The sequence below is a fragment of the Mchenga conophoros genome, linkage group LG12 (genome assembly GCF_057382185.1).
Source record: "Mchenga conophoros isolate Kocher_MC1m ecotype Shallow Benthic linkage group LG12, M_conophoros_male_GT1.1, whole genome shotgun sequence".
In the NCBI taxonomy this organism is placed as follows: Eukaryota; Metazoa; Chordata; class Actinopteri; order Cichliformes; family Cichlidae; genus Mchenga; species Mchenga conophoros.
The window spans coordinates 21064195-21077453 of NC_140537.1; the positions used below are offsets into that span (position 1 = coordinate 21064195).

Here is a 13259-nt window from a genome sequence, read left to right on the forward strand (position 1 = left end):
TTCTTGCCCATTCAAAGCTGTTCAAGTATGAGCTCCCCTCTACTAACATTCGGCTAAATATAGATGCTTAGCTGTCGAGCGCTGTAGTGGAAATGCACAGCTGCTGCAGTACGACCAGTAACCACAATTTGGGTCCAAGAAGTCTAGTGATGTTACTCGAGTAGCAGAACTTGACTGTAACTGTATGTGCAAGGCTAAATTTCAGAGTCAAGAAGTACATCCAGTCCTCCGTAAAAGGGAAAGGGAGAGGTTCCTAGAAGTTATTTCCAGTAAGGCTTCTCTTGCTCAGCGTATAGTAATTCTCAGTTGAAGTTTGACCTTTGCAGTAGAAAAATTAATATGCTCACACCCAACTTCATTAGGTATACCTGTTCAACTCCTCGATGAGTCTCGATTTCTGCTGCAACATTCAAAAAGCATGGTCAGAATTCAATGTAACAACGTGACAGCATGGATCCATCCTGCCTGTATAAGTGGTTCAGGCTGGTGGTGGTGGTGGTGTAATGGTGTGGGTGTATTTCCTTAGTACCAACTGAGGCCTACCTGAGTATTGTTGAGACCATATCTATCCTTTTATGACCATAGCGTCCCCATCTTCTGATCGCTGCTTTCACCAGGATAACGTGCCATCTCACAAAACTCAGATCATCTCAGGAGATTAACCAGGTCATCTACTAACCAAAAAGTGCACATGTCGAGGAGCGTGTCAGGCTACATTTCACTGTGTGTTATACTTGTATAACTATGCATGTGACAAATAAAGAACCTTGAACCTTGAAAAGTTGGTGCTTCAATCCCTGGCTGACAGTCATGCCAAAGTATCCTTGAAAAAGATGCTCAACTCCAAGTTGCGGTCCATCATGGGAGTGTGAATGTGTGCGAATGAACTAGAAAGCAAATAAAAACTGATTGTTTGAATGAGGGATGTCGTAGTATATAGTGCGTAGTAGAGTAGAAAAGCTCCATACAAGAACCAGTCCATTAAACCCTTATCATTTTAAACTGTTTTTTTGTTTTGGTTTTTTTTGTAACACGACACTTCCCTATACTGAAATGGCATCACACTCACTAGATCTCAGTCTGCACAGACTTTTATGCCAATAAAACATCTACATGATTTGGAGTGAAGCATTCAGTACAGGAAAAACTGTTCTCAGCATAATATTCCATTCAATGTGACGTTCCCTCAGCAGGTCATCGACAGGTTAAACTGCAGGTGATTTTTTTATGTTAACTTTTCAAAATAAAAATGAAACTTAACCTTTAACCTCCTAAGACTCGAACTCTTCCATGGCATGCATTTTTATTTATTTTTTTATATTTGTGCATATTGAGACCCAATGTATGTAAAAACAAAGAATCAGCAGATTTTTTTTTCTTTAACCTGATGAGAGCCACATATGAGGACATTTGTTTTAAATTTTGATAAAATAGGCAGTATAATGTCCTCATAAGTGGATATCAGGCCCTTGTCGAGCAAAATTTTGTATTTCGGTCTAGACAACCAAAAATGTGATTTCCACATATGTGGACGCCAGGTCCTAGGAGGTTAAACAAACAAAGGGACATTTTTATTGTTTATTTGGTTGCATTTACCCTTTCTCACTTTAAACTTTAAACATTTTAAGCGGCTCAGTCTAAATTCTTTGCATACACCTGTCTCCGGAGGCAAATATTTTTCTTAACAGTTGTTTGCCATTTCCTTTTGGCAGCGAGCTGTGTGAACTGCCCGAACTTGTCCGACATTCTGGTGTGATTAGGAATGACAACAGAATCTTCTCAGACCATATTTGGCCTTTTTATTGCTTTCATTACAAAACTGTAATTAACATATTACCTTGTGTTGCATGCTAACAATGACATGTTTCACAACAGAATGCCAACAGTACAAATGACTAAAATATCACATCATAAAGTTTCATGGGTGTTTGATAATAAAAGAAATATCTGTGCAAACCTTTCAAACTGCTAAATTGGGATCTTATGTCATTTTATCGATTTATTAATCATTACTATGATCTCATCAATTTGTTGTAAGCTTTGCTCTGGTTAACAACTTCAAATGTAGCTGAAACGGGTGCTCAACCTTTTCAAAGTGACCGATGAGTTCTGAGATGTAACTGGAAATATTATCTTCGGTTAAGAAAGGGTGGGACATGTTCCCCTTTGAAGCTCAAATCGCAGTGTTTGGAATTTGCTTCAGGGTCATTGCTCATTACGGTACTTACACAACCATGGATTTGTTTTTACATTTCAGACACATTACGATCACTTATTTGGAAGGTATCGAGCAAACCATTAGTCAGTCCATTAAGACACCGCAATGTTTTAACAGTTTTGAAGTTCAAACAAATTCACCCAAAGCATATGCAAAGAAACGGTGAAAAAATAAATAATAAATAAAAATCACACAATTGGGTAAATGCATGCTACCATCAAGTTGCATTTTGTCTGAATGGCAGGTTATAGTGTAAGGTGGATTATTTAGAACATTCAGTGCCAAACACAGATATGAGCTGTGCTCAGACTTATACTTGGTGTACAACTGGACACAAATTAGGCAAATGACAAAGGTTTACACTGTATATTCCCTTTGATATACTTATTTACTTAAAGACATGTTTGATGGTGGCAGCATTTTTTAGCCTTTTTAAAGAAGCCTTTTGTATGGACGCGTTAGTACTAATTATCATGTTAATACTGATTATCTGTTTAATCGGTACCCTTTACAGTCTCTATATAAGCACCCTAAACTTTATAAACAGATTTTTATTTATGAACTCAGCTTTTTGCCTCCAAAACAGCATGGAAATGAGACCATCTGAGGTGTCCTGTGGTGTGTGGTGCTGGTTTGTTGGTCTCTATGGATCTTGTGTTGATCCTGCAGATCCTCAAAAACAGAATATGGAGGTTTGGAGGCTCCATCAATGCCTTTGGTCCTTTCTAATGCTCTTCAAGCAATTCTTTAGCAGATTATGTGCATTTGCAGAAATCATTGGGTCGTAGGGTAGGTCATAGCTCTGGAGGGATATGCTTTGTTTTGGGGACTTTGATCATTTAAAAGTAGCATAAATATGACTTGCAAGGTTTAATCATGTTTCCAGGATGAGGAAGTATAAGTGTAATATTATTATTATGTATAATGTATTTAGAGGTTGCAAATTTGTTGAGTTGAGTGCTTAATGACATTTCTTTTACTGTACTGTATTTCATGAATGGATTTTACAGTTCACCACTAATCTTAAGTGGTGAAGATGAGCAAAACAAGTTGTCTGTGTGAAAAAGCTGCAGCTCATAAAACAAAACAACCAACATAACTTAATAACTTAAAAGTGAAGCTCTTCATGAGTTAATATGCCTATATATAAAAGCTTCTGGCTAGTTAGATATTTGACAATATTGCTATGCTCCTGATAATATCGCCTTTGTATAGACACAGAATGTCGATGGTTCTGTAAATGCTTTCAATCTTAAATTCTTAGTTCCTATATCTGCAGGTCTTTCCCTACTAATCTTCACCTTGTGCGTTTCCTACACTTACAGCTACCTTTATACTATTTGGGTGTTGATTTACAATAGTTTCCCAAGTTTAGGCTTGAGTTACAGTGATTACGTGTCAGAGTACTAAGTATACTGACTGAAGGGCTGGGAAATGGTCGACATGTCACAGAGCAAGCTGTTCTGCTATCAATTCAAGGTTCACTGTGACATGTGAACATCACTCTTAACCTAAATAAAGTGTGCTGAAGAATGTAGTTATGACCTGACCCTGTTTTTAAAAGAGCAAAAATGGTCTCAATGTTAGAATTTCTCTAGTTAAATCATTAACTGAACAGGCATTTTGAAAGAGCAGAAAAGTAAATGAATAAAGATTTTTAAAAGTATAATCACTACACAAACCCAACCAGCTGTGTCGCAGATTTCACAATCACTGACTACTCGTCAATAAACCCAACCTTTAACTGTGGGATCTCCTGATCTTCTTGGATGTTGACTCAGTAGGTAAGAGGTCAATTACATTACACGTTCATTTTTTTCAGTGTGTACAGTTTAGGTATTAAACTTTCCCTTTGGAAGAGGAAGCGATATGAAAACCAAAAAAAACGCAACATTGCAAACCTCTTTTATTAACTTAAGAGTTATTTCTTTATGTGTACAGGATCACTTACATTAAATAACATGCTGGAATGAATAGTCCAGCACCAAGCAATGAAACCAAAACATGGTTTTGTAATCAGTTAGTTTTGGAACTTGTTACACAAACAAGTGAAGACCGCTCCTCCCTTTTTGCCAGCCAGGTGTTGCACACACCTGGCTGGCAGGTTAGAATACATTACGTGTGTCTTATGTAACTGCCGAACATGAGCTGAACTTAACTGAAGACTTACACCACAAATTATCTTGCGCAATTTTCTTTGTTAAAGGCTAAGGCAGCAGGAGGTATGCAGTTTTTTTTTCCTCCCTTTGTCTCCAAACCACTCAACCTGAGCTGTCCATCTGGTGTATTTATTTCCAATCGTGTCCACACAGATTTCCAGCCATCTTGTAAACCTTCACTGCCATCTTTCAGCCACACATTACCGCAGACCCTGCCTGCACAGTCTTCTTCACTGTTTATTGCTTTGGATGGTTGACCTCAGCTATTTAACCTCATTCATCATTATTGCCGTAACCAGATCATGACACATTATTGTCCATCTTTATTATTATACAGGTATGCATACCCAAAGTTTTTCAGTCTGTTTTGAAACAGTACAAGTGGCTTCGCTTTTATGTGACTCAGTGTGTATAAAGTCTTCGATTTTCTGTCAGAAATATGTAGAATTTAAGGAGCTATTAGCATAACGTGATGAGTGTACATGAGGTCAGTTTTGCTTGGTACAGCCCTGACTGTTAAAACTATCTTTAAATGTTTGTATTTTTCCCCCCTCAAAACCATTTTGGGTGTGCCTAGTATTATCTGCCCTGCCACAACTGGTACCACATTGTTGCTTGGTAGCGTGCATGAAGGGTGGGAGGGTACACAGATCAAATTACTCTTTGGAGCTTCCTCCATTCCCACTACCTACCATATAACCAAATTATCAGCTACAATTTGAGCTTAAAAAGCTCAGCCAGGGTGTTGGTTGTGCTCCAAGTCACATGACTTTTATCTTGTTCTGACAGCTGCTAGTAACAAATCAAAAGACCGCAGTGAACATTGCTCAGGGCTGAAACTGGTCCAGTGGCTCTGAAACCCCTTTAGTTCCCCCGGTTAAGTGATGCTAGCCTTACCAGTGACCCTGACGATTAATGCCAAACAGTTAAACAAAGTGATTAAGAGGTAATGTGTACTGGAGACCTACATGTATCCATTAGGATTGCAGTTTATTTATAAACCCATTCTAATTTTGTATGATTTTCAAACCAATGTTAATGATCAGCATTAATCTTGGAGGGTTTCTCCCCACCCACAACCACATTGTACTGCAATCTGAATTTTCAAGACTCCAGCACCACCTTTGGACCCCAAGCCTGAGTCAACCTGCATCACAATTCTTAAAATGTCACAGTTGCGTTTTTTTACATCCCCAAATAAAGTAATAAAAATAAAAATAGCACAAAGACACTTGAGAGGTGTAGTTGTTTATTACAGAGAAGGAAACTACCCAGTCCAGACATGAAGTTTAATACAGAATGAGCTACGTGTTCCTTTGGAAGTTGAACGCATGTTGGTGGTGGGGAGAAAAGCAAATGGGGAGCAGAGGAAATAGAAAAGGCACTCTTACACTTACTATAGCCAACGGGATGACCTCCAAGTAGTTAAAAAAAAAAGGGACCAAAACCAAAACTTCTATCCCACACATGAGATGGACATGTAAACAAGGCTGGTTTCTCTGTACTACACCAACCAAATGTTGCCATCACAGTAACGGGGATAGGCTTGAGCCAAAAAAAATTAAATAAAATAATTGCACCAGATATTTTAAAAAATGGGATTTTCGATAACTAACCTGCCTAAAAAAATAAGTTCTGCAGTCCAAAAATAAAAAAAAAAAACTGTTGTAAAATAGTCATTTACAATTAGCCAGTGACACTTTCTTGCTGAGGCAGTCCAAAGCTTTTCTGTACAACACTCTGGAGCCTCAAGCCAAACACCAAAATGACCACGTCACAAGAAAGTCAAGACCTAATACCCAAGTTTGTTTAAAGCTGCCTTCTGAAATTTCGGCTTCTCTGTATCCACGCCGAGCTTCAGAGAACAAATAAATAGTGTTGAGGTTTAATTCCTAGCCAATAAGACTGTGGCAAAGAACACACCCCTCTAAGGACAAAGATGAAACAGGTTTCTCTGTAGCTACACCTGCCATCTATATACACTTGAGGGAAATGGAGTCTTTAGGTCACTTCAAAGCATACAAAAAAAAATTAAATAAAATAATCAAGTGTAACTAGTTTTTTTTTAATGACTAGTTTAAAATTGAATTTCAATGCATAAGCAATTCAATTTTTCCCATAACCTTCAAGTATAACCAAAACCTCTGCAGACCAGAGCAGTGACAGCAGCTTCTGACTTTTCTGTATTACGTCAGAAAACAGCAAAGGTCTGCAGGGGTGTCTGAGGCCTAATGCTCATTTAAGAGCTTGAATAATTAGGATTTGGCTTGCCCCTTAGCCTGCAATGCATAGCTTTTTTTCTTTTTTTTAAAAATAGTGAAAACAGCAACAACCCTTGAATTTTAAATTGTGCCATTCTAGCATCCTCCACAAGGATGAGGGGAAAAAAAACAAGCTAACAAAAAGGATAAATGAACACTGGGGGTCAAGGAACAACCGTACCAGGCTGACAACAGGAGGAATGGAGAAGCTAACAATTTTAGAGGGACACAGCCAGATCACACGACTCCAAATATGCACTTGAGAGGACTTTGAAATTATTTTTCTCTTTTAGATGTCATGCAGACTCATTAGTAGCACCAGTAAATTAAGAGGAACATCACATAAAGCCTATTATACTACCGCCATGACAGTGATAGTGACGATAGTGATGAGTGTGGAATGCCAAAAATGAGGGCTGAACGCCGCTACTCAGCGCATCACAATACGAAGCGGGGGGAACCTCAAGACGTGGGAGAACAGTAAGTACTACGGTGCATGAGTTCATGGAACTCATCTAGTTCTTTAAAACATCAAGTTTCTGAGGCATGCCTCCTGGGACCCAGCACGATACTGCAATCAGCAGAAAAACAGTAACAAGACAAAAGAAGGGAGGTGGAGTGAGGAAAGCGGTTAATGTGTTAAATGGTACCAATATGAGAGAAAAGGGCATTTCACCCCCGGAACCTTGGAGGCTTCTCTGTAGTATACACCAACAAGCCTGGGGGTAAAAGCTTAACAGGTTTAGTATTTGAGTTTTTTGGGGACCTCCCAAGGGAAGGAGTCTCGGCCAAAGTGGCCGTAGGCTGCGGTCCTCTGATACAAGGGTTTCTTCAGATCCAGATCCCTGGAATACATAATCAGACTCTTTAGCAGCAGTCACATCCAGTGACCTCAAATGCACACACACAGGCATAATACTCGAATTAGCCAGTGGGGAGTGGCGACAGCGAAAAAAATCAATTAGATGGCTGGCTGGTAAAGAGAGGAACGTGAAGACGCAACACTTACCCTGCTAACCACAGGACATTGCAGCTTGCAGAAACCAAACTCCTCCCATTTATAAAACCACTAACTGAGCTAAATAATCCAAATACAAGACCCCCCACTAAATAAGCTGTTTGCCCCCACTGAAGCTTAGGTGTTTAACCTAATGCAATTTGTTTATTACCTCACCCCCTAATTAATAATCTATATATAGTTTATTTGGATATAATAAACTACAGATTGGAGAAACTAACATACAGCAATCCTCCAGGAACTGTGCTATCAGTGAGGAGGTGGCTTCAAAGGTTATACATTACCTGACGATGACTCCAGGCCGGAGATCAAAGTTCTTCTTCACGATGTCAAGTAGCTCCCTCTCACTCTTGTGGGATGTCCCATAGTGGAAGATAGAAATCGAGAGGGGGTGGGCAACTCCAATGGCATACGACACCTAATACAGCACACAGATGTGTTATATCAAGCAGGAAAACAGAAAACTTCAGGCAGGAGTCTGCTGCAGCCTTGCTCCCTGAAATAAAGACTTTGGGGGGGGGGGGGGGGGGGGGGGTGGCTGTGTTTCCACCACAGGAAATGAACCTTTCAAAGATGGGGCTAGGGGTTTAAATTAGTCTTCAGCTGATTTAAAAAAAAAAAAAAGAAAAAAAAAAAGAACTAATCTACACCCAGCTTTTAGAGCACAGTGAAACCACAGCTACCCACAAATCTGATGAACCCCAATAGGACAAAATATATTAAAAAAAAGAAAATGTTTCTGAACATGCCGTGTGGAAACGCAGCTTCTACCACTACCACTCACCTGGACCAGCACCCTCCTGCAAAGCTCAGCTTTCACCAGGGACTTGGCCACCCAGCGTGCCGCATAAGCAGCAGAGCGATCCACCTTTGTGTAATCCTTCCCAGAGAAGGCTCCGCCACCATGGGCTCCCCAGCCTCCGTAAGTGTCTACAATGATCTTACGTCCGGTGAGGCCAGCATCTCCCTGCAATGAAGGAATCAAGGTAAACTCAAAGCTCAATAGCTCCCGATAAACAAAACACGCCATGAAAAGGTATTTACCTGTGGACCTCCAATGACAAAACGACCACTGGGCTGCAGGTGGTAGATGGTGTCATCATCCAAGTAAATGCAGGGAACAACCGCCTTGATGACCTTCTCCTTCAGAGCATCTCTCATCTCCTCCAAGCAAATATCTTCATCGTGCTGGACAGAGATGACAATAGTGTGCACACGCACTGGCAGCATGGCACCGCGGTCCTGGCGGTATTGTACAGTAACCTGTGAAAAGAAACAAAATGAGCAACTTTTTAGAACAACCCATTTTGCTAGTGAAAATTAGAAAATAAAATGATGAATACCTGTGTCTTTGAGTCTGGTCGGAGCCATGGAAGGGTGCCATTGCGGCGCAGTTCAGCCATCTTGGCATTCAGCTTGTGGGCAAGAACGATTGTGAGAGGCATGCACTCCTCAGTCTCATCAGTGGCGTATCCAAACATCAAACCCTGCAGAGTGAGACAATTATAGTTTTAAAAAGCTGTTAAAGGACAACATGTTGTATTTGTGGTTTCAGAACACTCAGGCCAATACTAACCTGATCCCCAGCTCCGATGTCCTCCTCATTGCGATCAATGTGAACACCCTGAGCAATGTCAGGAGACTGCTGCTCCAGCGCCACAAGAACATTGCACGTCTTGTAGTCAAAACCTAGGCAGAACACACAGGAGTTTAAGAACAGTCCTTACAGAAAAAAGAAGGAAAAAAAAGGGAAATAAAATCAGTAAAGCAATGCACACCTTTGGAGGAGTCGTCATATCCAATTTGGCGGATGGTGTCACGAACAATTTTCTGGTAATCCACCGTGGCCCGTGAGGTAATCTCACCTGCCAGTAGGATCATCCCAGTCTTGGCAATGGTCTCTGCATGAGGCAATTCACATGTAGTTCAATACCCTGGTGTCAACACAGGAGTGAAGCCAAAGCAAACAAGATAGGAAATATTTACTTACCACATGCAACTTTGGCATCTGGATCCTGCTTCAGATGGGCGTCCAAAACTGCATCGCTTATCTGGTCACAGATTTTGTCTGAAAAACAAAAACAATAACGTGAGTAAACGGCAACATCGATCACATCACAGGGTCTAAACGTAAAATGCCGCACGTCGGCGCAAACTGTCCCCCTTCATACTCAAGAGGAATAGACCGGAGTCTCGGCGGTCGCCATGTCAGCATGCGCACGTGTGGCGTCAAAGAGAGCCCGCGCAACTCCACGGAGACCGGAAGGCAAGCACGGTACACTTATAAATGTTTGAACCAACTACATATCGACAGACTGATAAAATGCACAGTCTATTTTCATCTTCAGGGATGAAGACGACTGTGTTAGGAGTCACCTACACAAACAGCCGCGTGCTTCATGAATAGGGACGGATGGCAGGATGAGAAAAATAAATAAACCAGTTAAAACGAATAACGATACTGTAAATAAGAAACAATTCACATGACAATGTCATCATGTCCACTATGACTATTGTGCTACATTTGCTGCCGGAGACACGCGACAGAATGACCTATTCACTTAAGATTAGCTAGCTTACATCAGCTAGTAGCGCGTGGTCTCGAAGCCGGCCAAGGTACAAGAAGAGGGAAAAAAGGGCCGCGATGTTGTCATTTCACTCCCTATTTGTTCATTTTAATACAGTAATAGGCTAGTTTGTGGGACAAACTATTAAAAAAAAAAAAAAAAAAAAAAAAAAAAAAAAGCAAGAGATGTAGCTTATTTCATCAGCCAGAACGATAGAAGGCCGACATCTCGCGTCTTACCGGGATGTCCTTCCCCGACGGACTCCGAGGTGAACAAGAAGCAGTCCTCGTCAATGAGGGAGTTATGAAAACCATTCATCTGTCCGTTCATCATCGTTAACGGCTGCCACTGGTACGAAAACGTTAAATTACGGGGTTGGTAACGTCTTTAGTCGGTATTACGTATTACTGGCACTGCCTCGGCGGTTTTCCCAGCTCTTCAAAGGACAACCCCTAACGTCTCGGTGTTCTGAGCCTCATTGCGCAGAGCAGCTGTATTTATCCTGCGAAGTCAGACGCCATGACGTAACGAGTAGGCGGACCGTACCACTGAGCCTATGAAGGGGGCGCACCAACCGAGAATGCGGTGCTGAATTTGATAGCGAACACGTGCCGAGTAGATGCTACAGTGACATGGCCGATATGCAGGTTTTTCCCTAGAAATAATAGTATAATACCTAAAGTATATGGACGTGTGAAGGTGTGGCAAGAATGATGATCTTGTAAATCCGTCCAGGTTGTCCCATCGTATGTGGTAGTTTGGTCAGGTCAGAAGCCCACCTTTAACAGCTAAAACTATTAAAGAATAATTTTTGCTCTGATCTGACTATAAAACAACTCCTTTTGAGATCATAAACTTATTTTGTTTACTCCTGAAACTGTGCGTGGAATTCCTTTTTAGGCATGGATCTATTATAGACTACCAAAGGGGAAATATGGAGTGAAGCTAAGCTGAATACGCACAAACTGTGTAAACAAAGTAGATTTTGATGCTTTGAGCTGCCAGTGACTGAGTGAAAATTGTAAGGTGAGGAGAGGGGGAGCATTTATTTGGGTTCTAAAGTGGCACAGAGTTTGAAAATCGGTGCCTTCCACCCAAACACATCCTTCTTGAATTTATTAATGCCTTGGACTAAAAAAGAATACAGCATTGTTGTCTTCCAATACAAATATCAAAACTCAAATTGAATTCTCAAGTTACAGGCCACAAATTGAGCACCAAGGATTAACCGGCTGGGGCTGAGCTCGCATGTATGCTGGACTAATAAAAATTCCGGTTAGACAACAAATAGAAAGCATTGTAAATAGTCGGATTTAAGGTATTGTTTGTTTTGTATAATTCCATGCAGCTCCCATTGAGTGCCATATTTTAGTTTTTAAGTATTTGATCATAGGCTTAAGTGTACTGGATGAGAAGTGGGTTTCCTGGAAACAATTATTAAAGTTTGGTATAAACCAGCAGTGGCGTAATTAATCTGATAAGTTGCATTAGTTTTGCTATCGTGGGTACATCAGAACATTCGCTTCCCTGGTGACACAGCCAGAATAACCTGGAAATGCAATTCCACCAATGAAAATTGGACTGTTGGGGGGGGAACAGATGCTGTGGATATTATATCTAAACACAACTTGATTATATTAGAATAAAAATGCTCCTCTCTCTCTCTCATGCTCCAGGGCCTGTTATTTAATATAATCAACATCTATGTTTTGTGAGAATGTACCTTTGTTAGTCCCAGATGGATTTAGTTATTATCTCTAAAACTTAGTACTTAAACAAAAGCAAAGAAGTCACAACATAAAACAAAACAGAGAATAAGATTTACAAGATTTCATTCCACTTTAGGAGACCAGAGTCTATCTATCTTTAGTTTGGGAACATTGTATTTCTTCACAGGAACACATAGATCTTTGTTTTTTACCCACAAAAGATAAGTTTATCACAAATCTGATATGCATGTAGAAGCTGACAAAACACTTACATAATATCTTAGTGAACCACTTGTTTGCTGAGACATCTTGCATAAATCTATTCCGCATGTCATTGTGAATATTGACATTCTGCATCCATTTCTATTTTTTTCATCAGATATTACAGTGACATAACAGTCACAGTGACATAGCGTTTACAGAGGTTTAGACCACACCCACCCCCCCCCACAGTGCCTTTTGAATCAGAGGATTTTCATTGTGAATTTATTAGCTTGGTCAGTATTGCCTTGTATAGTGACACTAAACCAAGCAAATCAGTCCCTGACAGTGTTGCATCAGTGCACTCATCATGAATGTGCAGGGTGGACAGTTTCCTTTCACAGGGCAAAAGTATGATGCAAGATGTACCTGCTGTTGCTTTCTGCACAATGTGTTTGTTGCCGACCATTTTAGACTTCAGAAAATCTAAAATAGCAAACAATAGCAAATCAATAAGTTTTGATTTCTTTTCATTAGATTAATAATGGACTAAAGGTCCCCTTCACTGCTTGTTATCTTTGAAATAAATGTAGCTCGGTAGTGCCGCTACTCTATTTACCTTTATAATGACACCCCAAAGGAGATATGAATATGCAGTAATTTGTGCAAAGGATTTCACAATGTAGACTGTTTCTTGTCATTTCTTTGCAAAAGCCCAGAGCCATGCATGGTTTTTGTGAGATTATAATATTATTTTATGCCATGTTATACCCCTAATTAAAGATTGTGAATTATTATGTAGTTTTAGTTTGCATTATTCTCCTGAATTAGAAGAAGGTGATAACTAGTGCATTTGTTAAACTGATTTGCATTACATTAGACTGCTGATTTATTGTGAATGAATGATATTGTTTTATGATGCATTATACTGCTGAGTTATAAGAAATACTGTTCGCAGAAAGTCATCGCCTTATTTGTCTGATTAGAAGAGAACAGAACATACTGGAGTTTTCTGCCCCATCTCAGCAGGAGCAGATAAACAGGGAGCCAAGGTCGTAGCTTAGGCGCTGTGTGAGAGAAAGCATGTGAATGTTCAGGCTTTTATGATTAGGTGGGGGCCACTAGA

At 40.2% G+C, this 13259-nt stretch overlaps 1 protein-coding gene across 1 annotated transcript; it reads right to left on the bottom strand.

The window, feature by feature from the left end:
- Positions 1-7237: 7237 nt before the first annotated feature.
- mat2ab (methionine adenosyltransferase 2Ab) lies at positions 7238-10703 on the bottom strand. Its single transcript, XM_085294438.1, has 9 exons — positions 10463-10703; positions 9647-9724; positions 9435-9557; positions 9233-9345; positions 9000-9143; positions 8701-8919; positions 8441-8623; positions 7941-8074; positions 7238-7483 (listed from the first exon to the last, which is right to left on the bottom strand). The coding sequence occupies exons 1-9, from the start codon at positions 10554-10556 to the stop codon at positions 7381-7383; spliced, it is 1191 nt and encodes a 396-aa protein (XP_085150564.1). The 5' UTR covers positions 10557-10703; the 3' UTR covers positions 7238-7380.
- Positions 10704-13259: the final 2556 nt, after the last annotated feature.